The sequence below is a fragment of the Hemibagrus wyckioides genome, linkage group LG04 (assembly GCF_019097595.1).
Source record: "Hemibagrus wyckioides isolate EC202008001 linkage group LG04, SWU_Hwy_1.0, whole genome shotgun sequence".
Taxonomy (NCBI): Eukaryota; Metazoa; Chordata; class Actinopteri; order Siluriformes; family Bagridae; genus Hemibagrus; species Hemibagrus wyckioides.
Genome location: NC_080713.1, coordinates 7,126,199 through 7,153,698, shown reverse-complemented (window position 1 = coordinate 7,153,698; position 27,500 = coordinate 7,126,199). Strand labels below are relative to the sequence as shown.

Genomic DNA, 27,500 nt, shown 5'->3' with positions numbered 1-27,500 from the left:
ACACGGAGTGGTGTGCAAAAGTTTGTGCACCCTCTCGGTCACTCTGAATGATAGCGTGAGTGAACTGATCTCCAATAAGCATCAAGATGAAATATTCTTTTCAACCCTGAGCAGGCTGTGGCATGAAAATACAGCGTGCGTGTTACAAAGCTCTGACACTGGGGACTCCTTCCCTAAAAGCTGCATACACAAACTTCACCTTATTAATGTATTATTACGTGGTTATTAATGATTTTCTATGTTAGACATCAGCATGTACTGTATGAGCTGTTACTATAGCAACAGTGCTGTACTAATAGACACCTGTGTTCTGACTACCGTCTACGCTGCTGTAACTTTCTGACTAATCAGATTCAATCAGATTGATGTGTGTGTGTGTGTGTGTGTGTGTGTGGGTGGATGCACATGCACGGTGTAGAACTTTTCAGCTTCTTACCTGTGGATCCTCGGACGGGTTGATGATCTGGCCGCGTCTGTCCATGACTCGGTACACGGGGATCCCGGAGATCACGTTGGGTTGGATGAACTCCAGGTGATCGATGAACTCGGCCGAGGCGCCGGGGAACTGAGGCTTCTCCATGGACGAATCAAACGACTGCTGGCACTGAGCTCCCTGTTGTAGGAGATTAGCAGGTTATGTGCATCAGAAATGAGAGGGTTTAAACAAACAGTAGGTATCTGGACTATTCCAAATTCAAGGGTGAACACAGACCTAAACCTACAAGAGATTTTCAAACATTTTCACAGAAATGGAAGCCACCACTCGGCCTATCAATTAAAAGCAAGCACAAGTTAATAACCTTATTGAATCCAAATACAGTTTATTAATTTTTTTTATTTCATTCTTTATTCATTGCTTGGAGTTTGGCCTCTCTGGTAGGTTCAGGATTGTGAACTCGTAACCTTTTGTCATTTCTAAGCCGCTCTGGTGAGTAAATTGGATTCAGATATTGTATTTAATGACTTTCCAATGATCTGTGTTATTTTTAGCAAAAAGTAAATAAGTAAGTAAATTAATTCATTAATTAAAATTAAATAAATAAATTAAAATGAAAATAAATGAATAAATAAATAATTTTTTTATTTTTATTTTTAAAAGTTCTCTTAAACAACTGGATCTTTAATTCAATCTGTTTTGAAAGACTCTTTCATTCTAGACTGAAAACCTCTCAATTTCCTTTAAGTTTTTCAAGGTTACTAAAGCACATACAAGTTCAGAGTCACAAGCCACCTCTACATATACACCCAACCACTATAAGACAACAGACTAGAAATATTCCTAAAGAGCTCCATTCATAGGTTCATTTATTATTGATACTATAATTGGATCTCATGGATCTCCATGACCAGACGTTACAGACACACTAAAGCTCCAGTGACGCACAACAGATGTGTAGAGTGAGGACTACTGAACACAGAAGAGTGCTGAGCGTATTAAAAAGCAATTTCCTTAACCAGACCGTTTATTAACATTCACGGTTAGCAGCTGGGAATAAAATAATAAATGAGATACTGACTCACTGAAGTACTGAACACTACAGACAGTGCTGATCTAAGAACGTGAAATATAGCACACATATAATGCTGCTGAAATCTCGGTTCTGACTGGTCCAAAGGTGTTGATTTGTCTGTTGATTAGATGGAGCGCTGGCTGTAATTATCACAGGATTATATATTAATACGCTTGTCCTAATGAGCAAAGTTGATGTGTTAGAAGCAGGAAAAATGGAAAAGTGTAAGGATTTGAGCGAGTTTGATGAAGGGCCAGATTGTGATGGCTGGACGACTGGATCAGAGCATCTCCAAAACTGCAGCTCTTGTGGGGTGTTCCCGGTCTGCAGTGGTCAGTATCTAGCAAAAGTGGTCCAAGGAAGGAACAGTGGTGAACCGGTGACAGGGTCGTGGGCGGCCAAGGCTCACTGATGCACGTGGGGAGTGAAGTGTGATCCGATCCAACAGACGAGCTACTGTTGCTCAAATTACTGAAGAAGTTAATGCTGGTTCTGATAGAAAGGTGTCAGAATACACAGTGCAGGACGGGTCAGGGCTGTTCTAGCAGCAAAAGGGGGACCAACACAATATTAGGCAGGTGGTCATAATTTAATGCTTGGTCGGCGTATATTCCAATCCAAAAAATAAACAGATTAATTATTATACTATTATTAAGCATAAATATTTAATCAGAGTTTTCTTTAACGTAAATTTTTCTTTTTAATTTATGGACAAAGTCTCTAGTGTAGTCTCTTTTAGTCCGACCAGAAAGATTGTACAGAGACTGAATAGAAACCGGTGTGTTCACGCCCCTTGAAATCAACCAATCAGAGCAGGAGACAGGTGGGCGCCGGGACCAGTAAAACACGCATGCGCAGTGTCAACCGGCAAGCGTCGTACGAGTTTCATGCATATTAATAAATTCTGTCAACCTTTTCTCGTGATATTTAGTTGTTATAAACATCTAATCTACTTCACAGCTGGTGTTCACTGATCTTGTTTACTCGAAACATTACACAGTGCTACCCTGTATTTCACCTGCACGACGGGGAGCCAGGTATAAACAATAACCTTCATCTTTCACGATCACAAATATTATCCTAAACACTGGAACTGTATTAAACACCGAGTCCTGGAAATGTCCCCACTATGGGACGAACAGGTTATCTTGTCCTCCACAGATCTCCAGCAGGTAATGAGTCCTTGTAAATAAACACACAAAGGACAGACCTTCTCGCACCCAAACCCCGCCCCTAATAAAACGTTAAGCTGATCGTGTAAAGCTTACATTGATGCGGAAAGCTCTTTGCTGCAAGATTTTGGATGTTTTCAGTGCTGCGTTTCGACGAATCGCACCAACACCGATTCCCCACAGTCTCTGCATGTTTCTCACAGCCGCCATCTTTCCCTCTGAAGGTCCTCACTTTCTCCTACTTCACTATGGAGCGCCCTCTGTAGGACAGGATGAACTGATAGCTAGATACACGGATTTAATTCTATACTATAGAATATCTTAGAGAGCTCTGGAAAGAAAGTTTCTTAAGTTTTTTTTTCTTACAGGTGCATGAGATGAACAATTTTGTTTCATTTTTTTGTGAACTGCTGACAATATTTTTTCCTAAATTCAAAATATAACTATTGTTATTTAGAGTGTATATTTAAAGGAAATGACACATTCAGGATTCAAGAGGCTTTATTGTCATTTCAACCACATATACCTGACGCAGTACATAGAGAAATGTAACAACGTTTCTCCAGGACCTGGTGCTACATAAACATACAACATAAAGATCAAATACAAAACAACAACACAGAGCTAGGACCAAAGTTTTTCTCCTAGCCACATAAAGTGCAAAGTGTTCAACTGGGTGCAAACAGTGCAAAGGCAAGACAGTGCAAAAACAATAGGTACAAAAAGACAACACAAAAACAGGACACTCAGCACCGAAAAAGAAAAGAATGTGTAATGAAATGAAATAAAATTATGTACAGCTTGAGAAACAGTAGAAAAACTAATAAGTAGCAAAAAATAACCCAAGATCATGCAGTATTTGCAAAGCTTTAATAACTCAAATAAAACAAAATGCAAATAATTTGTAAACAAACTGTGTTAATGCTTTGGCTAAATATCATTAACAAATCAGTATTTGGTGGAATAACCCCGATTTGCATGTGTTTTGGCTCCATGCTCTCCACCAGTTTTTCACATTGCTGTTGGGGAACTTTATACCACTCTTTTTGCAAAAAAGGAAACAGCTCATGATGGTTTGTGACCATCCATCTTCCTCCTGATGACATTTCATATATATATATATATATATATATATATATATATATATAGCTCTGGGAAAAAATAAGAGACTACTGCCCAATCTCCAGATTTGAATATAGATAGATAGATAGATAGATAGATAGATAGATAGATAGATAGATAGATAGATAGATAGATAGATAGAGTTTGTTCTACACTACTATGCTACTATGTAGGAATCTACTGCGCTTCTAACGTCATCAATGAGCGCCCCAAACGGTGACGATTAAAAGGTGCGACAAACACTTCGCCGCAAAGAAGAGCGCCACGATGGAGCTGGACATCAATAGTCCAGTTTTAAGGGAGTTTGGCAGCGAACAAAGTTTACTTTCCAAACCTGACGGTTCAGCCACGTTCATGCAAGGTGTGATTTTTACTCTTGTTCTATAAAATAACACGGTCTAATCCGAGTCAGAAACAAGACCCTTCCAAGCTAGCTGTGTAGCGTTTTGTTACTACAGAGTTATAAACCTGTTATAACATTGCCGTGTAGGGCTAACCGCTGTGTTTCCTCCTTGACAGGAGACACCAGTGTGATGGTTGGAGTGTATGGACCAGCTGAGGTTAAAGTCAACAAGGAGATCTATGATCGAGCGACTTTGGAGGTTCTGATCCAGCCCAAATCCGGCATGCCGAGTATGTACGTGTGTGTGTGTGTGTGTGTACATTCATAACGGATCAGATTCAGTGCTTTTACCTAGATCTCAACGAGTGATAAATGGTCTTATGATGCATTTTCCCATAGCTGACTCGGTCTGTTTTATAACTCTCATTCAAAGTCATTATCTAGATTATAATCTGTTTAAGGAAAGTATCTAAATCTTACTCAGCAAGCAAAAAGGTACAAATCCATTACACAACACGTGGCGATTTATGAAGAAAAGTAACATTTAACAATAAAGTTATAAATACAGGTAATATACACCGATCAGGCATAACATTATGACCAGTGAGAGGTGAAGTGAATAAGACTGATGATCTCCTCATCATGGCACCTGTTAATGGGTGGGACATATTAGACAGAAAGTGAACATTTTTGTCCTCAATCAGAGCATCTCCAAAACTGCAGCTCTTGTGAGGTGTTCCCGGGATGCAGTGGTCAGTATCTATCAAAAGTGGTCCAAGGAAGGAACAGTGGATCATGTGCGGATGATGCTGGTTCTGATAGGAAGGTGTCAGAATACACAGTGCATGATGGGTCAGGGCTGTTTTGGCAGCAACAGCGGGACCAACACAATATTAGGCAGGTGGTCATAATGTTATGCCTGGTCGGTGTATACGTATATGCTTATTTATAGGTAACTTCAGCAATAAAAATACATTTGCTTACAATTGCCGATATTTTGCCTTATCATCAAGCAGCAGTTAATGAAGTTAGATATAGAACATCAAACAACAAATCACAAGCTACAGACAAGTGAGGGATTTTTAGTTTTTTTTTTATTGTTTGTTTGTTTTAATACTTTATTTCATACAGCCATTTTGAAAGTAGAATTCTAGAGAGAAATTGCTTCTTTTTTGGGACTTGATTTGGAGTGGCTGTGATTCCATCTTTTCACCTCATGGTGGCAGTCACATAAAGGCTACATTCTGACGAACATCTCCTCAGTAAATGTTCTCATTTCTTGTGTCCTCAGGTGTCCGGGAGCGCACGAGAGAGCAATGTGTGCGGGAGACGTGCGAAGCTGCTCTGCTGTCCACTCTTCATCCTCGCTCCTCTCTCACACTGGTCCTGCAGGTGGTGCATGATGACGGATCGGTATCCTTCCCAGCTTCACCCCTGAGCTTTTTAACCTGATGTGGTTTAAAGATAAAGCTATACATGGAGAAGTGCTCATTGTTTTAATTAGTATTAAGGGGGTTGTAGCAGGGGGAGTTGTACACCGATCAGGCATAACATTATGAGCACTGAGAGGTGAAGTGAATAACACTGATGATCTCCTCATCATGGCACCTGTTAGTGGGTGGGATATATTAGGCAGCAAGTGAACATTTTGTCCTCAAAGTTGATGTGTTAGAAGCAGGAAAAATGGGCAAGAGTAAGGATTTGATTGAGTTTGATAAGGGCCAAATGGTGATGGCTAGACGACTGGATCAGAGCAGCTCCAAAACTGCAGCTCTTGTGGGGTGTTCCTGGTCTGCAGTGGTCAATATCTATCAAAAGTGGTCCACTGAATGAACAGTGGTGAACCAGCGTCACGGTCATGTGTGGCCAAGGCTCCTAGATGCACGTGGGGAGCGAAGGCTGACCCGTGTGATCCGAACCAACAGACATGGTCAAATTACTGAAGAAGTTAATGTTGGTTCTGATAGAAAGGTGTCAGAATGCACAGTGCAGGACGGGTCAGGGCTGTTTTGGCAACACAATATTAGGCAGGTGGTCATAAAGTTATGCCTGGTCGGTGTATACACTACTCTATCCACTTAAGGTGATCCAATCTAATGCAGAAACCGGTCGAGAGCTTCGGGTTGTGTTCATGTCAAATAACAGAATGCACTTTCTCTGATCGGATCAAATCTCTGAACGCAGAACACATCGAACCTTGTGGTGGATTGGTTGAAACAACAGAAGACCACATTGGGCTTTATTCAGCCAAGAACATGATTCTGAGGCCACGCTATGCACTGAAAACTGGACAGTTTAAGTTTACAAAAAGACCAGCGATGTTCTTCTGACGTTATTTACAAATAACGAAGAGTTATAGTATCAAATTAATAAACATCATTAGCTATTTTTTCGACTTGTAGAGTGTAGGGCTCCGAGTTTATTGCTCTGTTTCGGCTCCTAGTAGAATAACACAAGGAGAGTTCAAACAGAGTTCACAAGATGATTTTCTAAGTCCTTATCTGGTGCTCAGTTGTTAGCGTGCTGTCTGAACGCTGCATGCATGGTGCTGATGGACGCCGGGCTGCCCATGAGCCGCCTGTTTTGCGGAGTCACGTGTGCCATCGACGCAGAGGGCCAAATCATCACAGACCCCACGGCTCAGCAGGAAAAGGTGCGAGACCTTTCTCTTTACACTCACATCCTTTGCTCGTTTAAGTTCATTCACTGTTTCAGCGTCACACTGAACTGATCTGCCATATCAACGATCGATTTTTTTCCCCCTCATATTAGGAAAGTCGAGCCCTATTGACTTTCGCCATCGATAGTAAAGAGCACAACGTTATGATGTCATCAACAAAAGGTTCTTTCTCAATGAAAGAGGTGAGCGAATATACGTTTCAGTCATTCAGTGCTGAAGAGCATATTTTAATATTGGAGAAGATGAATGATTTAAAAAAAATGCCAAAAGAGCAGTTTTTCTTCCTATTAAATGAAACATGAGCCACTAAACTGTCAGTAATTACCCTGGAAGCCCCGCCCCCCCCTTTAGTAATGAGTCTGTCTTCCTGCTCCTCGGCTTCTGTCCTTTTATTCGTAGAAGGGAGCTCCTATATATAAACCTAGGATCAGTTAAGGAGAAGGAGAGGTTGGTCCGAGTCGCAGTTATAGCACATAGGCAGTAGAGGGGGTGAGAAATTACAAACAGCAGCTTTAAAGTTCCTCATCAAATAGCTTCCATCTGAAACAGGAAGTGAGTGTGATTATGATGTGAACTACATGACTGACTTGATTGACAGCCAATAGCGTTTGTCCCTCGCTAAATCTAAACAAATCAGTGTTAAAGACTGATTCACATTCTCGCTCTGTTGGAGAAAAACGATGTATTCCAGCATCGAAGAGCCGTGGGTTGATAAAACGCACATTTCTGTGACTCCGTGAAGTACAGGTATTCATTTTGATGAGCCCTTCAACATGATATGTACAGTATGAGAGAGAGAGAGAGAGTACTACCTACCACCCACTAGCGAACCAACCTGTTAACTCGTTAGTCAATTTCAACCGGCCCGAGCCGCTATACAACATATACTTCCCTTTCCCCAACTGCACGCATAGCCAGCAGCCAATCACAACCGTGATTAAATGAATGAGGCATTCCGATTGGCCGGACTCGTTCCTCCAGCCGTACTGTATTTAGATTTTCAGCTTCCCCGCACCACGCTTTCCTAAACAATGCGATGCTGTACAGTATTTTATATATTATTAACATTTTACTTCATTTTCAATTAATGTTTATATTTTATAATTAATAATTATATTTTTATTAATAAATTACCTAACATAAAAACAATTCACTATAAGGTTTGCGGATACCGCGATATACCGGGAAAATCCGCAAAGATTTTTTGTTATATTCCAAAATAAAAATCCGCGTTATAGCGGGGGATTACTGTATACATTTATAGAAATAGCCTTTATTTGTCACAAATACATTGAAATTCTGTCTTCAATTATCCCATCCTTGGAGGTCAGAGCTCAGGGTCAGCCATAATGCAGCACCCCTGGAGCAGAGAGGGTTAAGGGCCTTGTTAAAGGGCCCAAAGGTGGCAACTTGGCGGTGCTGGGGCTTGAACCCCCAATCTTCCAATCAACAACCCAGAGCCTTAACCACTTCAGCCACCACCGCATTTGATAAAGTTGCAACTCCTGTGTACTTCCTGTTTTCACGGTACTAGTTTATTTTAATCCTGTCTTTTCCACACAGATGCAGCAGTGTATAGCCGTGAGCCAGAAGGCGTCTGAGCGGATCTTCCAGTTTTATAGAGATTCCGTGAAACGACGATACTCCAAAATATTATGACCTCATTATTTCTCTTGTATTTTTCTGGTGACTTTTTTTTTCTGTATTAAATGTACTTCTAAACTCTACAATTCAACGTGTTTGCTGTTTGATTTGCTTGAAGAGAGTTCCAGTAAGAGGGCATGACAAAGTTTAAATTTGGTCAATGTCAGGATGGTAATAATAACTCAGAAACCAAACTCTGTTCTTCCCTCCAACTCCAGATTCACAACATTCACTGTTTCCTGTAACTACAAACAAACCCCTGAGCATTACTCTGTAACAGCCAGTCTATATCCATCCAGCCTTCAGCAGACTGAAGAAATGTCAAGACATGTTTGTAGAGGTTTTCTCAAAAATACAAAAATGAAATAGATAGATAGATAGATAGATAGATAGATAGATGGGTGGATGATGGATGGATAGAAGGATGGGTAAATAAACAAGATAGATAGATAGATAGATAGATAGATAGATAGATAGATAGATAGATAGGTGAAAAAAAAGGAGGAAAGGAAGATGAGGTAACACTGTTCACCCCAGAAGACCAGATTAAAGATGCTGAGTTTATGCAGTGCATTCTGGGGGGTTGATTAGGACCAAGACTTGAGTGAAAATGACCTTCATGACCAAAGCCATTCACAGACGCATGTAGTTCCTAACATATATTCTCTGGTACATGTGAATGTATTTGTTTTGACTCAGGATTCATCATTCTTCATAAACATTTACATTAGTTATGTGAATCAGACGTAACAGAATTATGTATCAGATGTCTGGTAGAGATGTCTAACCAAAACAGCAACAAACCCTGAATCACCTTGACCTTTTCCCTGGCGCTATGACGTCATCGTGTAGCCGTCTGCGTTCTCCGTGGACACAGCGGCGTCTGTGTGTTATCGCTCGTCTCCAGTCTGAGGCTGGTCTGCTAGCTGTAGATGTAACCCTGTGCTCCACACTGTGATCTGGCCCACTTCATCAGCGCTCGGCGGGAACACGGCTCTGAATGGATCTGCCGGGACAAGTTTGCTCGGACGCTGCTTTATGCCCTGGATCTCTCACAACAGTCGACGTTTTGCCCTTTGAGTCAGCAGAAGATGCTGAGGGAGGAGAAATGATTCCCTGCTTTGGTTTGCTTCAGTTGAAAGTCGGCTTTAAGTAGTAAATGAGTGTCTGACATTTAGCACTTTATTCTTTTGGAGCGTCGCAAACTGGAATTGAGATGGAATTAATACACCCACTGAGCACTTTATTAGTACTGGTCAGCGCTTTGCTTTGCTCTCAATACAGCCCTGAACTTCTTAATAGCTTGGATTCCACAAGATGTTGGAAACATTCCTTATAGGTCCATTTCTGGTCCAGTGACATCATTGCAGCACGCAATTCCTGCAGATTTTCATGATGTGAATGTCCCACATCCAACACTAGATCTTCTATTAGATTAGGATCTGGTCACTGGAAAGGTCACTGAAGCACACTGAACTCATTGTCATGTTTATGAAACCAGTTTGAGACGGCTCTGTAACATGGTGCATTATGACGCTGGGTGGAGCCATTAGACGATTCAAAATGTGGCCATGAAGCTGGTCAACAAGAATACTGATATAATCTCAGGCATTCGAGTGATGATTGATTGGTATTTACAGCCAACAAAACATTCCCCACATTGTTACACCACCTCTACCAGTCTGGACTGTTGACACAAGCAGATTGGATCCATGCTTCTGGCATCAAATACTGACCCCACCCATCTGTACATCTCATCAGAAATCAAAAAGATTCATCAGACCAGGCCAATTTTGGTCCACTGCAGCCGCAGCTTTGCTAACAGAAGTTTAACCTGATATGGTCTTCTGATGTTGTAGCCCATCCTTCTCAAGGTTTGACATGGTGACCATTCTTTCCTTGAGATGCTTTTCTGCTCAACACAAATGTACAGAGTGAGTTACTCTGGCCTTCTGACGTCATTTCCAACAAGTTTGGCGATTAGCATGAATATTTTTGACTTATAACTCATACTAGCATACTCCGATATCCTCGTCTGCCAATGCCAATATCTGACCCTTATTTCAGCTCAATTTGGGCCACCTGCTACTTCCCAGCATTAAATGATTAGCGTTAAATCTTTTATTTGGGTTATAATAATATGACTCCAGAGTACTGCCTTTCTACATTAGCGAAACGTCTCTGAGGTTTTGTATACTGTGTATTTCCTGAAGGTACGGAGAATCCCAGCTCCACAGTTACGCTGTAAATAATAAGCCCAGGCTTCATGGTAATTATATAACCAAACACACGAGGATGAATCACTGTTTGTGTGAGCTGTAGAGAATTGTAGAACACAAAAACATGACAAGCAAACAACAGAACAACATCACAATAGAGTGCGCCGGCATAAAACTATAATGAACAATATGTTTGCACTCACTGCTTCTTTTATTAGCGGCTTCACTCGAACCCCCTCCTGTTTGGCTCACTTCATTCAAGCGGGGCCATTTTCTGGGAGCTGACAGAGCTTACTGAGGCAAAAGCAAACGCCCACACACGCCGAAGCTCCTTTTTTTAATAATAATAAAACGGTCTCAGTGCACACATCTCCATGCAGATACAGTAGTTGTAGTTGTCTTAAGGATGGAAGGACAAACTTGGTGGAAAGTCTCATAAAAAGCCGAAACTTTCACACACATTCATTTCATAATCTCACTGCATGCCTGTTATCAAACGGATGGAGAACCATGGAGTAGGAAAAATACACGACAAGCAAAGAAATGCCGATGGTGAAGTGAGGAAAAAGTCCAGGTTTGTATTTAAACTGAGGCTGTACTCTTAGGATTACACCAGGTCCGACTTGCCCAGAGTGTCCTTGAACCACATCCTTAACCCTTAACTGCATCAGTACGTCACTATGTGAGGTGACACTGACTTCAGAAAGCGGTCCTGTCTAAGTGCTGTTATTATTAGACAGGACTGTGGAGAGGAGACTCTTAATGGCATACTGAAAGTGGGTCAGATTTGTGTGGCGGTCTAGGAAAACCCATCGGATGTCACTGTGGCTGAGATACAGTATATATATAGACTATCATATATGTTGCCAACATAACATTTAGTTAGGCTACTTTTTAACCTAGCTTTGGGTTTCTACCTGCATTAATGCAGTTAGTCTGACTCAAACCTTACCAGATACTCATATCAGGCATAACATTATGACCACCTGCCTGATATTGTGTTGATCCCCATTTTGCTGCCTAAACAGCCCCATCATGCACTGTGTATTCTGTCACCTTTCTATCAGAACTAGCCTGTTGGATCGGATCACACGGGCCAGCCTTCGCTCCCCATGTGCATCATTGAGCCTTGGCCACCCATGACCCTGTCTCCGGTTCACCACTGTTCCTTCCTTGGACCACTTTTGATAGCTACTGACCACTGCAGACCGGGAACACCCCACAAGAGCTGCAGTTTTGGAGATGCTCTGATCCAGTGGTCTAGCCATCACAATTATGGTCCTTCGTCACACTCGCTCAAATCCTTACGCTTGCCCATTTTTCCTGCTTCTAACACATCAACTCTGAGGACAAAATGTTCACTTGCTGCTTAATATATCCCACCCTCTAACAGGTGCCATGATGAGGAGATCATCAGTCTTATTCACGTCACCTCACACTGCTCATAATGTTATGCCTGATCGGTTATAAGTGTGAATGTCACATGACTGCTATGTGTCAGAGACGTAAGCCTAATCAGTTCAGCTGAATTCAGACAGCTGATGCATGCATCCTGCACCAGGACATCTTCATCAAAGCTGAGAAGAGTGCACACAGATTTAAACTGCTCATAATTCATTTAGTTAACAACTGACTGAATTATTTCCAGCAATTATTTCCTCACCAACGTTATGTTGAACAGAGATCAGTCAAGTGAAGAGACAACAATGAGGCTGTGTGCGAATTTTATCTCAGCTGATGAGACAGAAACTGATGTGGATGATGCTGATAAGCAAAGTGAGAATTCATTTCCTAGTATAAAGGCAGAATTTAAGTTAAGTAGCCTTTATTATATACATTACTGAACAGTGAAAGTCTTTCTTCACATATCCTTGGAGGATTGGGGTCAGAGCAAAGGGTTAGTCATGATGCAGTGCCCCTGGAGCGTAGAGGGGTAAGGGCCTTGCTGAAGGGCCCAATGGTGGCAGCTTGGCGGTGGTGAGGCTTGAACCCCGATCAACAACCCAGAGCTTTAACCATATGAGCTACCACCACCCTGAATTTGTTTAAAGTAGTCAGTAATGTTTGTTCATAGGGTTTATAGGTATAAATCTAGAGGTATGTGAAACAATAAAATAAAATATTAAATTAATTTAAAAAAGATTCTTCTGTTAGAGATGCACAAAAAAGAAAAACTAGTTTTCAGAAGTATAGAGCAGAAATTTTGTTCATGTGAAGGGTTTTCCCAGGCTGCCACATAATTCAAGCTTTCCGACTCTCTCAGAAACTGTAAAATATACTGCATTAAGTCTATCTACTGCTCCATTTGTCGTCCATTACGGAAACATTTTTATGGCACACACTGAATCATAAGACATGTTGGTGTAGGGATACAGTGGGTAGCATTGCTAGCCTCACGGCACCAGGGTCACCGTGTTTCATCCTGAGCTCGGCTTTACTGCCTGTATGGAGTCTCCCATGTTCTCCCTGTTTCTGTGTGGGATTTCTTCGGCTACTTGGTGTCCTCCCACTTTCCAAAAACATACCGGTAGATGGATTAACTACTCTAGATTACCTCTAGGGTGAATGAGTTTGTGTGAGAGTATGTGTGTCCCATTCAGGGTGGCTTTCATCCTCTTGCCCGGTGTTCCTGGGATACGCTCTGGATCCAGTGCAACCCTGATCAGGATAAAGAGCTTATTAAAGATGAATAGTTAAATGAATTTGGGACATAAGAGAAATATTGTCACAAATATATATATATATATGTATGTGTGTGTGTTTGTGTGTGTGTGTGTGTGTGTGTTTGAATAGCTAGGTCCCATAGATGTTACTAATAACTCTAAAATCGTGCCAGTGTTTTACAGGAGCAAGAAGAACACGACCTGCTGAAAGTTCTATTCTTTCAGACCTTGTCAAATCCTTCAAACAAACCCTCAGGTCTCGGAAACATTTTAGAAGGAGCCAGCTCTCTTATCTACGCAAGCTGTTTGGGCTCCGTGGCATTGTGCCACTGCTGCACAGCTGTAAGGGGTTCGAACAAAACCGAGACGTGTTTCATCTGTTAGTTATGTCCTGAGATCCTTTTCCCATCTGTCGCATTAGCAGCCGTCCCTCTACAATCCAGACAGGTTGGATCCGGGAAGGTTAATTTCGAATAAAAGCCCAGTGTTAATACATGGTACAGATCTGTGTGAGTGTATGCGCAGAATGTCAGTGTCTTCAGGAGGCGGGGACAGTGTTGTAAAAGGGGAGGGGCCTGAGACTGTGCACACTTTAAGGCGGCTTCCCGGACAGGTAGGAGATGAGAGCGGCGACGGCGCAGATGTAGGTGATGATGCCGAAGATGATGGAGACGATGGAGAGCCACAGAGTGTGACGAGACGCCTTGCTCGCTGCCTGGAAGTCACCCTGCGCCCATGCTTTGTTTGTCTGGCCAGAAGGAAAAGTCAAGATCAGAGTGTTAGACATCTCACCACCATCATTCAGCTGCTGGTATTCACAATATATGTATTATATATAAATCATTGCATTTTTTTTAAACAGCATTTATTAATTAATCTATTTTTTATTTTTATATTTATTTATTTTTTATTATTTTTTTTGTTTGCTTGTTTATTCATATGTTTGATCATTTATTTATTAATTATTTAATTTTTACAATACGGCATTTATTTACACAATAATGTCCCTGTTTTTTTTTTGTTTTTTTTTAATAAAAATAAATAAATTCCAGTAATATTGTGATGTCATGCATAGTAGAAATGTGCTATTTCTACCTATGGAATGTACCATAAAATTATTATTATTATTTTTTTAATTCACCAGGACTTCTACTTCAACTTCTATTAATTCTACATAGGAAAAAAAAAAGATTTATTATTTTTTTTGTATAGTAAACCACAATATAGAATCGATTCTACGGTATTACTGCATACTACACCAAACAGGCATAACATTATGACCACCTGCCTAATATTGTGTTTTGCTGCCAAAACAGCCCTGACCCGTCATGCACTGTGTATTCTGACACCTTTCTATCAGAACCAGCATAACATGGGCTCAGTGTAGCATCCATTGATTTCGGTTTAGCATCCAAACAAGTTCATCAGCGCGGAAAGAAACTCAACACGGGTGCCGATTCATCATCTGTGACCTTCTCATGCTACACGTTGTAGTTAGCGCTGCAGCAGTGTGTGTGTGTGTGTGTGTGTGTGTGTGTGAGGATGGATAAGCCACTGGCTCTACCTCAGTAACATGTTTTACTATGCCGCAGTATAAAGCCTCGTGTCTCCTTTTTCTGTCTAGAAATCATGTTGAGGTAAAACTTGTAGCGTATTTTCTTTGCTAAAGCCTTGTGATTACGTAAGTCAAATTCTTGCTAATAGTAAATATTAGACTGATTCATTCATTAGCAAGCTACAAAGTGTTAGTCATGCACACATCTAACAAAATTACAGAGACTGACTAATGTTTCTGGGCAAAACATCAAAATAAAAACCATCTTCTAACAGGTTTAGTTATTTTTCACATCAAACCATGACTAATTTTATTTCATCAGTTGAAAACTTTTACGCATGCATATTATATATATATAAATTGCAATTTAATCTATACAATTTTGGATGGATTCTTCTCATTCTCATCTATACTTCCACTTAAATATGGATGAATTAGGGATATCGGCTATTACTATGATTCCGATCTTCATCACTCCAAGGACTGCAAAATGCATCTAATAATTCCGGTTTGAAAAAAAAGGGTTGCTGGGAGAAAAGCCTGTCTGCTGTAATTCTTCCAGCTAATGATGTGTCTAAGATGGGAATAATGATCCTAACGGAGATAATGGGTTTTGCATAAAAAGAGAAAAGAGAATTTTCCGGCATTGCATGTGTTCGCAGTGTGCGTATGTAAATCAGAGGATAGCAGGAAATATGAATAATCTGATCTGTTACTAGATTAGCTTTTTGTGTCAGTGATGAATCAGTGCTTTAAAAGCTGTGATTTCGACAAGACCTGTATGTTTTTATGTTTATATCTTACATTTAGCAGATTTATAGCATTAAGCTTCAGACTAGCTCGCTCAGATTAGCTGGGAAGCAGCTGGGAATTGTAATAAACAGATTAAACCTTCCAAGGTTGTTGTTGTTGTCCTTCAGCTCCTCCCTGTGCAGGGTCGCCGTAGCAGATCATCCGATCTGCATAGTTTGATTCTGGCACAGGTTTTACATGGGATGCCCTTCCTGACCCAACCCTTCGGTTTTATCCTGGCTTGGGACCAGCACTAAGAGTTAACCCCCTCAGTGGCCGGGTCGGTTCCCTGCCCTGGGCTTCAGCGATAAGAGTGTAGGATCCAGGAACAATTATTTCACAGGTTAACGACTATAAATAATGTCTTATCTTTGTGTGTGATTACAATCAGCACTTGCTTTAACACTGTACCTTCCAACTAAAATTGAAGCCAATTCATGAACTATAGGTAGTTTTAAATGCAACTGGATCGAAAAGCCTTAATGTAAACGCCACAATCTGCCCGCCTGACTTCGGTCCGAATGAAATTTTAGATCGGATTGACAGGGGTGGTGTAGATCTGAAATAATCCATTAAATATGGAAAGAATTAGCCATGTAAATGATTGAATCTGATTATTTTCTCATTTAGATTCAGAAATACTTTCCGTGATCCAAAATGAAACCGCTGGCGTTTTTCCCTGCAGGTGGCATTAAGATTTGTCTAATGGTGTACACTGTGACTATATGGCTGGAGGTGTGTGTGTATGTGTGTGTGTGCTTTCTGGGAAGTAACCCATGTTATAGTGCTGTGTGCATTTCCACAGAACAGCCTAATTTCCAAGTCTGATGAGATGAATGGTTGGGTGTTGAATCTCCGAGCTGTCATCTTGTAATTACCGTAATTCTGGCACGATGTGAATGCACTGATCCGCGGGTAGAGTTTGTGTGCATAATTATTTAAAGACAGAAATAGCAGGTATAGCAGGCAAAAGGCCCAAACACACCGTATGCAAATAGAATGAGAAAAGATAAATCACTACCATAGTTTCTGAGCTGTTCCTGGTGTTGGTTTGAAGCAGGACGTTTAATAGCGAGGATGCTATCTGACTAGTGTAATCTCTCAGCTGTTAATTGCTACCATTGACCCTTTCGGTGTAGTCATTTCCCTCACACTCTGAGACAAATCAGCATTTAACAATGAATCTGAAACTCAGTCGGGCTTCTGTGATGTACCCAATATAACCTCTGGCTGTGGGACCGTTTGTCTGAAATAGACCAGACGTAAAACCTTATACCCTGCTGTCTGTCATTCTGCTGGCTGTAATGAGCAATATCTTCCATACAGCGATGTGCTGCTGATCGTTACTGCACCATTCCCAGGGAATTTCTGAGGTGAGAAATTTTGTGATCTGGCACTAGAGTATGTGAGTACAGTATCTGGGGCTCTTATTTTCACAAAAGGACCAAAAATATATTGCACATATTAACCAAGGTCTTATAGCCCAAGAGAGTTCTGTGCTTAAAAAGATACGGCACTGTGAATCATCTATTAAAATAAATATTCATCATCTTCCCTTTATTTTAATAGCTTCTCTTTCTTTACAAAACAGGCTTCAGACTCTAAATGGAGCAAAACTCAATCAGAGCGACGCTACCCTATTCAGGTATGACCAGGGTTCGGGTATGCGTAAGAGGGCAGATGCTGCAGGAAAAGTTAACACAGCTGGATTCGCATGTCTCAGAGAGCATGTGTTCACCTTCATACAGCCTGGACGACAGCTTCCGTGTGATATGGAAGTCAAATTGGGTCAAACTTCAATGATCTCATCTAGAAATATTCAGTTCATCCACTGTGATAATGAGCAAAACAAATAAAAACAAATAAAAACAAATAACCTCTCTCTATTATTGTATTGGTTTCGTTTACTCCTTCCACATTAGGTCTACTATCTATGTTACCTGATTCTTATTATTCGTTAATGACACTGTGTAGTTATATATTTCCTGATTATGTTCCTGGTCTTAGCTTCTACTTGCGTCTTATTTCGTACTTCTTGTCTAGTTTCCTCACTTATTGCATTCTATCGAAACCTCCTTGCACTCATATCCTGGTTCCTGCATATTTCCTTGTTGTTTGTGAGATCTGTTTTTCAGCTTAATTACGTTCCGTCATCTCTAAGGCACTAACCTGATTGTCGTCATTAACAGCCCCTTATTTGCGAAAGCACTTCATCCGCCACTGGAACAGGCTGGACATTATGAATTGAATTAAATCTATGAGGAACTCTGTTCACCAGAACATCAGACATGACCAACATTTATTTATATACACCGATCAGGCATAACATTATGAGCACTGAGAGGTGAAGTGAATAAGACTGATGATCTCCTCATCATGGCACCTGTTAGTGGGTGGGATATATTAGGCAACAATTGACCATTTTGTCCTCAAAGTTGATGTGTTAGAAGCAGGAAAAATGGGCAAGCGTAAGGAATTGAGCGAGTTTGATGAAGGGCCAAATTGTGATGGCTAGACTACTGGATCAGAGCATCTCCAAAACTGCAGCTTTTGTGAGGTGTTCCCGGTCTGCAGTGGTCAGTATCTATCAAAAGTGGTCCAAGGAAGGAATAGCGGCGAGCCGGTGACAGGGTCATGCTCGGACAAGGCTCACTGATGCACATGGGGAGAGAAGGCTGGCCCGTGTGATCCGATCCAACAGACGAGCTACTGGTAAGAAGTTAATGCTGGTTCTGATAGAAAGGTATCAGAATACACAGTGCATGACGGGTCAGGGCTGTTTCGGTAGCAAAAGGCGGAACAACACAATATTAAGCAGGTGGTCATAATGTTATGCCAGGTTGATGCATACCACACTTACAAGCAAGCAGTTATACTGAATTTCAGTACAGCTGAATCATCTCCATGTCGAGTTCAGTACAAGAGCACTCTTACTCATGTGATGTTGCTTAAATGTTAAATGTTCAAATACAAAGTTGAACCTATTTCTGTTTATTCTGTTCAACATTTGCTTTCGGTTCTTCAGACAGAAAGACCTGATCTGTCATTACAGAAATATACAAAAACGTAACCCTGTATTAATCCATTACTGTATCATATGAACGACAAAAAATTCCTTTCTACTGAAGGAATGGGAAAACGTACAAGTGTGACGGCCAGCCCTATACCGTGATTTATGACTCCTGTTCCACTTCTAGCTCTTGTTCATTATTCAACATTTCAATCTTGTTTCTCCTCTGTAGCATCTCTTGTAGATTTCATTAGGGAACAAGAAGTAGTTCAGTGCCAGCTGCGGGAAGTTGACTTGTTACTGAAAATTTTTTTTACTTTGCTATTTAATACAGTTGTAGCTTTCTGTTTGCAATCAATTCCATCATTTGGCTCTCACTTGAAATTCAGAACCTACTTTTGTTTTCTGCTTGTTTTACAACCATAAAGACTTAAATACATTCCAATAGAAAGTGGATTTAAATGTCAGGCTACATCGATCAGGCATAACATTATGAGCACTGACCAGTGAAGTGAATAAGACTGATGATCTCCTCATCATGGCACCTGTTATTGGGTGGGATATATTAGGCACCAAGTGAACATTTTGATGTGTTAGAAGCAGGAAAAATGGACAAGCGTAAAGGATTTGAGCGAGTTTGATGAAGGGCCAAATTGTAATGACTAGATGACTGGATCAGAGCATCTCCAAAACTGCAGCTCTTGTGGGGTGTTCCCGGTCTGCAGTGGTCAGTATCTATCAAAATTGTCCTTTAAGTCATGTAAATATCCTTTAAGTCCTGTAAATGTCCATGGGCCCATGGAGGCTCTACCTCACAACTTAGAGGACTTAAAGGATCTGCTGCTAGCATCTTGGTGCCTGCACACCTTCAGGGATCTAGTGGAGTCCATGCCTCGACGGGTCAGGCAGCAAAAAGGGGACAAACACAATATTAGGCAGGTGGTCCTAATGTTATGCCTGATCAGGCGTTACGCATCTCGTCTCATAAATGTATTAATGATGTCAGGATTATTACAGGAATACTTCGTCTTTTCAGAGCTATGTCTGATTATTTTGAAGGTTCTGATTCATTGTCATTACTAGCTAGTTCTAACTCATTTTCAATAGGCTTAATTTGATATGTAATTGAATAGTTTTAAATATGTTAAATATCATTTCTGTATTAGAAACTGATTCACAGGGACTCGTCAAACTCATCACCCGCACGTCTGGCCTGTAGTCGTTTTATTAGGTCCAAGCCAACCATATAAAAAGGTTTGCTTTGCCTGCTGCTCAGCATTTTCACACTCTCTAGGATTCACAAAAGAGCGCCAGTGCAGTGAGGATGGTATAAAAGATTCAGGAATGTGAAATTGTAGAGCCCTACAAATATGCTAAATGCATTCCGAAGACAAGAGAGACTGTACATATTTGCAACGTACGGGCTCATGTTTGTTCTTCTGAAAGCTCTTGCTTTATAACATAATATTGTGTTTATTTCAATAGTTGCGTGGCTGTTTGTTTTTTTCTAGTTCACCCATAATTCAGAAAAGTAGGTCTTATCCATTTAAAAACACAACTGATTGAAGCTGTGCGAAGTGGGTCATGTTCCATTAAAGCAAGAAAAATAAAAATAAAAAATATAGTGTAGTTGCACGTGATCTGACTCACTATTTTGACCAGTGTGTGTGGACACTGTGCATGGTGGAAGGGTTATGTGCATTTAAAGGTTTTGTTATTTAATTTGAGTAAAAATTGCTGATTGCATATTCAATAATTTATATATAGAATTTAAAGGTACAGAATTCTCTCTCTCTCTGGTCATAATGTTATGATTGATCGGTATGTGTGTACATATTACTAATATATATATATATATATATATATATATATATATATATATATATATATACCGATCAGGCATAACATTATGACCACTGACGGGTGCTATGAATAACACTGATTATCTCCTCATCATGGCGCCTGTTAGTGGGTGGGATATATTAGGCAGCAAGTCAACAGTTTGTCCTCAAAGTTGATGTGTTAGAAGCAGGAAAAATGGGCAAGAGTAAGGATTTGCGTGAGTTTGACAAAGGGCCAAATTGTGATGGCTAGACGACTGGAAGTTAATGCTGGTTCTGATAGAAGGGTGTCAGAATACACAGTGCATGACGGGTCAGGGCTGTTTTGGCAGCAAAAGGGGGACCAAGACAACATCAGGCAGGTGGTTATAATGTTATGCCTGGTTGGTATTGTGTGTGTATTTTTGAAATAAGTATTTACTTGGTGCAATTTTTGTACCTTCTGAGACAAATAAAAGGCAGCGATGCCTAAAGGCCAGAAGCAGCAGAGCATGGAGAAGAAGGCCAGACCAAGGTGATCCTGTGGGATCATAAGAGGGAAGTTGCTTTCGCTTTCTGTGTCAGTGAAGTCGTCACTCGAGGAATCCTGTACGAGAAAGAGAGAGAGAGAGAGAGAGTTATGACTTGGCATAAAGGAGATAATAGCACAGCTAGGGATGCACTTCAGAAAGAAAAGGGTGGAAATGAATTATTTTCTGATACGTTAACAACTTTCTAATAACGCACAGGTTTACATTCAAAGATTCTAATGGACTAACAATGAACTAGGACTAGATTGGTAACGTGGGTGGTCTTTTCTATTTTTAGCCCATGCTTGGTGGCACGACTTCCTGTGAGGACCCTTGACATGGAATGCTTGGCTTGGGTCAGTTCTTTGTAAGCAGCCATACAGTTTACATTCGCTTCGTATTGGGAATACTGGTAATATTTTTGGGTGGCTGGAACAGATTATCTGCTTTACATTATTTCTTATGGGAAAATTTGTTTCGCAGTACAAATTTTTGCCTTAAGAACTTGCCTCCAGATATATATATACACCACCAGTCAAAAGTTTGGACACATCTTCTAATTCCATGGTCTTTCCTGATGTTTATTTCTTTCTACATTGTAAAACAATGCTGAAGGCGGCCGAAATCCACAATAATGTCCTCTGAACAGTTGATATTGAGATATGTCTGCTACTGATGCTCTGTAAAGCCTTCATAACGGCTCTAATCTGAGGTGCTGTTAATTGGTGGTTTCTGAGGCTGGTAACTCTACATGAACTTCTCCTCTGCAGCAGAGGTAAGTTCTGGTCTTGCTTTACTGGGATGGTCTTCATGTGAGCCAGTTTCATCATGGTGCTTGATGGGTTTTTGCATGGGTTTTGTGTGTGAGATGTGTAACTGCTTCCTGTAGGGAGAATGTTTATTTATCATTTAATGGAGAAGACTAAAGCTGTTCCTGAAAGTTTTCCACCATGGGACAGTCTTCAGCACAGAAATTGGAGCTTTCTGGTTTCTCTGCAATGTGACAAGCTGCATTTTTTGTCTAATTAATGTCAAGACAGAGCAGAAGTAAGAGGCTGGTTAGGGAAAAATCTGTGTATAGTTATTCTTTAGAGAATTTTAAAAAAAGTGGCATAAATACAGACCTCAACACACAACCCTGTTTTTGTATCTTGTTTTATTCTACATATATCAGATACAGAGATTAAGATGACCTTGTTCCTTCAACTCAGATATCGTCAGTAATGTCATTGAATCCTAGAGACAGCTATTACAGCAAATATGCCTTAAAAACATTATTATTTTTCTTCCCATAAAACTAACACTTTATTTGAAGGACACATACACTGAATATACCCAATACCTTTACATTTGACTATTGTAAAATAAAACAGCACATTTACAAAGCATATATATTTATATATATGTTCATGGTTTCAGCTCCATTCTTGCAGCTGGCTACAAGCTTCTTAAATAATGGAACATGCAGAAGGTGTACATCAGGGTGTGATAATAGTGTTATAGATGCGATACTGCTTACTTTTTAAGACATTATGCATATGAGTTTGTAAAGGATGTATACAGCATTGGGTCCAAATGGTGCAGGTGTGTAATTGCATCATTATGAGGCACTATATTGCCAAAGGCTTTGGGACACCCCTCCAAATCAGTGAATTCAGGGATTAAGCTTGACCCTTAGTTCCAGTGAAAGAAACTCTTAATGCTTCAGCATATCAAGACATTTTGGACAATTTCAAGCTCCCAACTTTGTGGGAACAGTTTGGGGATGACCCCTTCCTTTTCCAACATGACTGCACACCAGTGCACAAAGCAAGGTCCATAAAGACATGGATGAGAGAGTTTGTTGTGGAGGAACTTGACTGGCCTGCACAAAGTCCTGACCTCAACCCGATAGAACACCTTTGGGATGAATTAAGGCGGAGACTTCAAGCCAGGTCTTCTCGTCCAACATCAGTGCTGGACATCATAACATAACAGCAAAAGCCCTGTGCTATAGACACACCCCCAAAATTTACACCTTTCAGGCATAACATTATGAGCAGTGTGAGGGGAAGTGAATAACGCTGATGATCTCCTCATCATGGCACCTGTTAGTGGGTGGGATATATTAGGCAGCAAGTGAACATTTTTTCCTCAAAGTTGATGTGTTAGAAGCAGGAAAAATGGGCAAGCGTAAGGATTTGAACGAGTTTGATAAAGGGTCAGATTGTGATGGCTAGACGACTGGATCAGAGCATCTCCAAAACTGCAGCTCTTGTGGGGTGTTCCCGGTCTGCAGTGGTCAGTATCTATCAAAAGTGGTCCAAGGAAGGAACAGTGGTGAACCGGTGACAGGGTCATGGGCGGCCAAGTCTCATTGATGCACGTGGGAAGTGAAGGCTGGCCCGTGTGATCCGATCCAACAGACGAGCTACTGTTGCTCAAATTGCTGTAGAAGTTAATGCTGGTTCTGATAGAAAGGTGTCAGAATACAAAGTCTGAGCTGTTTTGGCAGCAAAAAGGGGGACCAACACAATATTAGACAGGTGGTCATAATGTTATGTCTGGTCGCTGTATATATCCATTATATCCTGCTAAGAGTCTGAATGAAATACACAAACACTGCTGTTACTTTCAATGATATGACTTGTACTTACTTTTCTAATGTTGAATGTTTGGAGCAGGTTGAAATATTCAGGTGCTGCTTACTATTGAAAACGTATCCATATCAACACATGATTGTATTGTACCGAATTTCTATTCTGTCTATTGTAAGAAGTGTCTTAAAAGCTTATTAATGCTAATTGTAAATGAAGCAGCATAAGAACAGTTATAACCATCCCAAATATTCATAATTATAACATGTCATTATTAATATTCATTATAACTGCATCCTCTTCAAGTCAAGCTATCTTTTTTTTAAATAAGAACCCAGTATAGAAACCATTCAAACAAAAATGTTCATCAAGCTCATTCCAAAGCATCCTAATTTCTGCATGCATTGTTGCTGCATCCTGTTTTGTAATGCCTCGTCTGGAGCCTCTTAGCTAATGTGACTGAATGAGGTTATGCCAAATACACAGCATCAGCACCAGCAGCAGCAGCACTTCCCTTCAGGCGAATAGTGACTTGTTCTTTTAAAAAAAGACCTGCAATTTCCATGTCTCTACTCCTTTTTGACCTTGTCTGAATGTTCCTGCCGTTTCAGTCTCTCCGACAACTTTTATTTCCCCCAGACACACATCATGAATAATTTATCTCATACACAGCCCCATAATAAAACAAATGTGTTGTTATTTAACCCAAAAAAATGGGAGAGACTTGTGTAACTGTAGTTTATTTGTGTATTGTTGTTGCAATGTAAATGACAAGAGGAACTTGTTTAGGAGATGTTACACGACATAAAATGTAACTAAGCGGTAAATGTGCTGCAAAAGGAAAATAATCCACCTTAATAAGGTAAGTGATATTACACCAACCTGTTATTGATTATTTTTCCATATAACAGCATCCTCAGTGTTTTATTCCTTACTTATTCCAGGACCGGCTGTTTATTGCGTCTCTATTTTTATTTTTTTGAAAGGCTATAAGGCTATTATCCATTCTTCATGAAAAAATTATACGTTTTGACGTCCCCTGGTTTCCGAAATATTCCATTAATGTGTATCGTATTGGCAAATAAAGGATGTAAGAGTTCCTGGAATTCTATGCAAAAAATCTGCGTAAAATATTTTAAAGCCTCGCTGTCCTAGCTCCATTTTGTGTCGCCAGTGTTCAGTCTATCAAGTTTTGATTGACTGCAATTAGACCCATATTATATTTGACCTCTGGATGCAAATCACGGCTTGGCATGTGTAATAAACAGTGACAGCTCGAGCTGCCTGGCTTCAGAAGAAGCTGAGGACTTTCTGTTTTAACCTGGATTATTGGCATTTGTGCATTGGTCTCGCCAAATATTTTCCTGAGCTTGTCTGAGAATTTGTAAAAAAATAAGTGAATGAATGAATGAATGAATGAATGAATGAATGAATAAATAAATAAATAAATAAATAAATAAATAAATAAATAAATAAATATTATATCATTATTATTATTATTATTATTATTATTATTATTATTATTATCTAAAATAAAATACAAATAAATAAATAAATAAATAAATAAATAAATAAATAAATAAATAAATAAAATTAATAACAATTATTATTATTATTATTATTATTATTATTATTATTATTATTATCTAAAATAAAATACAAATAAATAAATAAATAAAAAATAATAATAATAATAATAATAATAACAATAATAATAATATTTGTGCTGGGTTTTTTTTTTTTTTTGAAGAGGTCATTCTAGCTAAACCCGGCCTGAAAAAGGACTGATTGTTTTTAATCTCAATCTCGTCTCACTTTTATTTGGAAACGGTATTGATCCATGAATCCCATAAGACACTGTTTTGACACAATTATGAATAGTATTGGCCTTGATAATGGAGTTAATGGACTAATGTTCTTGTGGCTAAATGATCACAATTCCCCACAGAAGAAAGCTTTAACAGAAGAGTAGAGCTTATTATCATAGCAAAGAGGGGACTAAATATGGACTGTGATATTTAATAAGCACATATGGGTGTAACGGTCAGGTGCAGACACTTTTGGCTATATAATGTACTGTATATGTTATTACCACCTCTTAATGTCCCAACACATTTTTTCCGATGGAATGCTCTATCCACCCTGTTCTGCATGATTGCTAATGTCTGTGTGATTGACAGGAGAGTCAATCACAATTCCAGTACAAATTTAAGTGCATTTAACAATGTACATTGATGCAAAACAGCTTTAAAACTGCACCCCGATGAGCATGGGCAATCTTGCTCTCTTGGCTCCTGATCACAGAACTTCCTGGACAATAAGGTGGATACTTTTCCGTTGTGAAGTTTTTCATTTTCTTTTTCTTGCATTTTAATTTATTCATCACAAATGATACTTTCCTATATATCCAGATTTTATATGCAGGCTTATTAAACTGTTGATGCCACAGACACCACTCGGCAGTGAAGCAGTGCATTGCTGTTTCCATAGTGACAGCACCATGTATTTTGGTTTTTAGTTCCTGTTTAGATTCCTTTCTCCTCCTTCATTTTGTTTTCAGCTGGGTTTAGCTTCCATGTCTTATTACATGGTCAAGCTCGAGTTCTCCACTTTGTATCATCTATTAATATAGAAAACTGTCCATGTAATTGATCTTTCAAAGACTATATGAAAAGCTGGTATAAATTCTACATATAGACTTATACTTCAACAAGACAATGTAGACAGAAGAAGTGTTTAAGAAGACATTTTGCTTGGACTTCTTGGACTGGTGTCCAGACCTAAGGACATTCTTACCATGACCAATCCACGCATGTCCAAGACACTGCAATTTATTCTGATTTATTTGTCAAATTAAACTGCTAAATTTAAATAAGACTGGGCACTACAGAACCATATAATATTAAAATGTTGATATCATGTTAATATTTTGATACTGCAGTTTATATTTATGACATTTGAAGTAAATTTTATGAAATTGTTCATTTTTTAATGATTTCTTTGTTATTATTTTGAATGAAAAAAAATTACAGTGTATTCAAACATTATTTTTTACAATTTCTTATTTTTAATTATTTAATTATTAATAATTTTATTTTTAATATTTTTTTTCTTGTATGTCAAAATATTTCTTTTGATATTGCAGATTATATTTGTAAATTTTTATATTTTATATATTTATTCATTTATTATTCAATTTTTATTTTATTTTTTAATTTTTTAACAATTTTATAATTTTGAAAATTTACATTTTAAAATGCTTATATAAATACTACATTTAATTTTTTTTTTTATTTAATTTAAATTAAAACCTTTTTTACCCACATTTTCATTGTTAAATAATTTATTTTTGTTGACATAAAACTCACAGAGGTTTTAAATCAATACTGTTGTTTTGACGCCAGTTTGTTAGAAACTCTATAGCATCGCACATATTGTATACACACAGTGCCTAATATGATATTTTCAATTTTTTTGGTCATATCACATACCCATAGTCTCAGCTTGGGGAAGAGTTTTTACTGCTTAGTCCATCTGTTCATTTTAATTAAGACAGAAGTTTTGGAAAATGTACAAATTTTGGATTTGAAAAATGATTCTGGTTTTTCTGTAACTTCCCCACCTACAGAGTCCTCACTGTGAAGACTGTAGCCTTCAGATGCTATCAGGTACAGCCATGATCCCTTTAGTTATTTAAGTAAAAGAACCAAAGAAGATCTCACCTCAAAGTCTGGCAGCAGGTCGTCTTCATCCTCCATGCTGTAGGACACGCTGTGGACGTCTCTGCTCACTGCCAGCAGCTTCCGCTCCAGAGGAGATCCAGGGCCGATGTCCATGAACGTGGTTTCCAGATACTCCTTGCT

General features: G+C 39.4%; 3 protein-coding genes across 3 annotated transcripts in view; 1 reads left to right on the top strand and 2 right to left on the bottom strand.

Annotated features, from left to right (window-relative positions):
• bckdha (branched chain keto acid dehydrogenase E1 subunit alpha) overlaps positions 1-2,934 on the bottom strand; it is an 8,943-nt gene extending 6,009 nt beyond the window's left edge. Inside the window, exons 1-2 of the mRNA XM_058388318.1 lie at positions 2,780-2,934; positions 437-613 (exon numbers count right to left, since the gene is read on the bottom strand). Coding sequence (XP_058244301.1) covers positions 437-613; positions 2,780-2,893 — 291 coding nt within the window. The 5' untranslated portion in view covers positions 2,894-2,934. The remainder of the gene's footprint in view (positions 1-436; positions 614-2,779) is intronic.
• A 1,073-nt stretch (positions 2,935-4,007) lies between these two features.
• Positions 4,008-8,570, top strand: exosc5 (exosome component 5). Its single transcript, XM_058388291.1, has 6 exons — positions 4,008-4,166; positions 4,325-4,438; positions 5,440-5,561; positions 6,661-6,801; positions 6,921-7,010; positions 8,392-8,570. The coding sequence occupies exons 1-6, from the start codon at positions 4,073-4,075 to the stop codon at positions 8,485-8,487; spliced, it is 657 nt and encodes a 218-aa protein (XP_058244274.1). The 5' UTR covers positions 4,008-4,072; the 3' UTR covers positions 8,488-8,570.
• A 150-nt stretch (positions 8,571-8,720) lies between these two features.
• tmem91 (transmembrane protein 91) overlaps positions 8,721-27,500 on the bottom strand; it is a 38,892-nt gene continuing 20,112 nt past the window's right edge. The window contains exons 2-4 of the mRNA XM_058388289.1: positions 27,360-27,500; positions 20,992-21,138; positions 8,721-14,102 (exon numbers count right to left, since the gene is read on the bottom strand). The exon at positions 27,360-27,500 is cut by the window's right edge and continues 1,255 nt beyond it. Of these exons, the coding sequence (XP_058244272.1) occupies positions 13,947-14,102; positions 20,992-21,138; positions 27,360-27,500 (444 nt within the window). The 3' untranslated portion in view covers positions 8,721-13,946. The remainder of the gene's footprint in view (positions 14,103-20,991; positions 21,139-27,359) is intronic.

What these genes read in the sequence shown, in the direction of transcription:
- exosc5 (XM_058388291.1), top strand. Translation starts at nt 4,073, where the DNA reads ATGGAGCTGGACATCAATAGTCCAGTTTTAAGGGAGTTTGGCAGCGAA. An exon ending in GCCCAAATCCGGCATGCCGA is followed by an intron (nt 4,439 to 5,439) that starts GTATGTACGTGT and finishes TTGTGTCCTCAG; the next exon opens with GTGTCCGGGAGCGCACGAGA. An exon ending in TGGTGCATGATGACGGATCG is followed by an intron (nt 5,562 to 6,660) that starts GTATCCTTCCCA and finishes TCTGGTGCTCAG; the next exon opens with TTGTTAGCGTGCTGTCTGAA.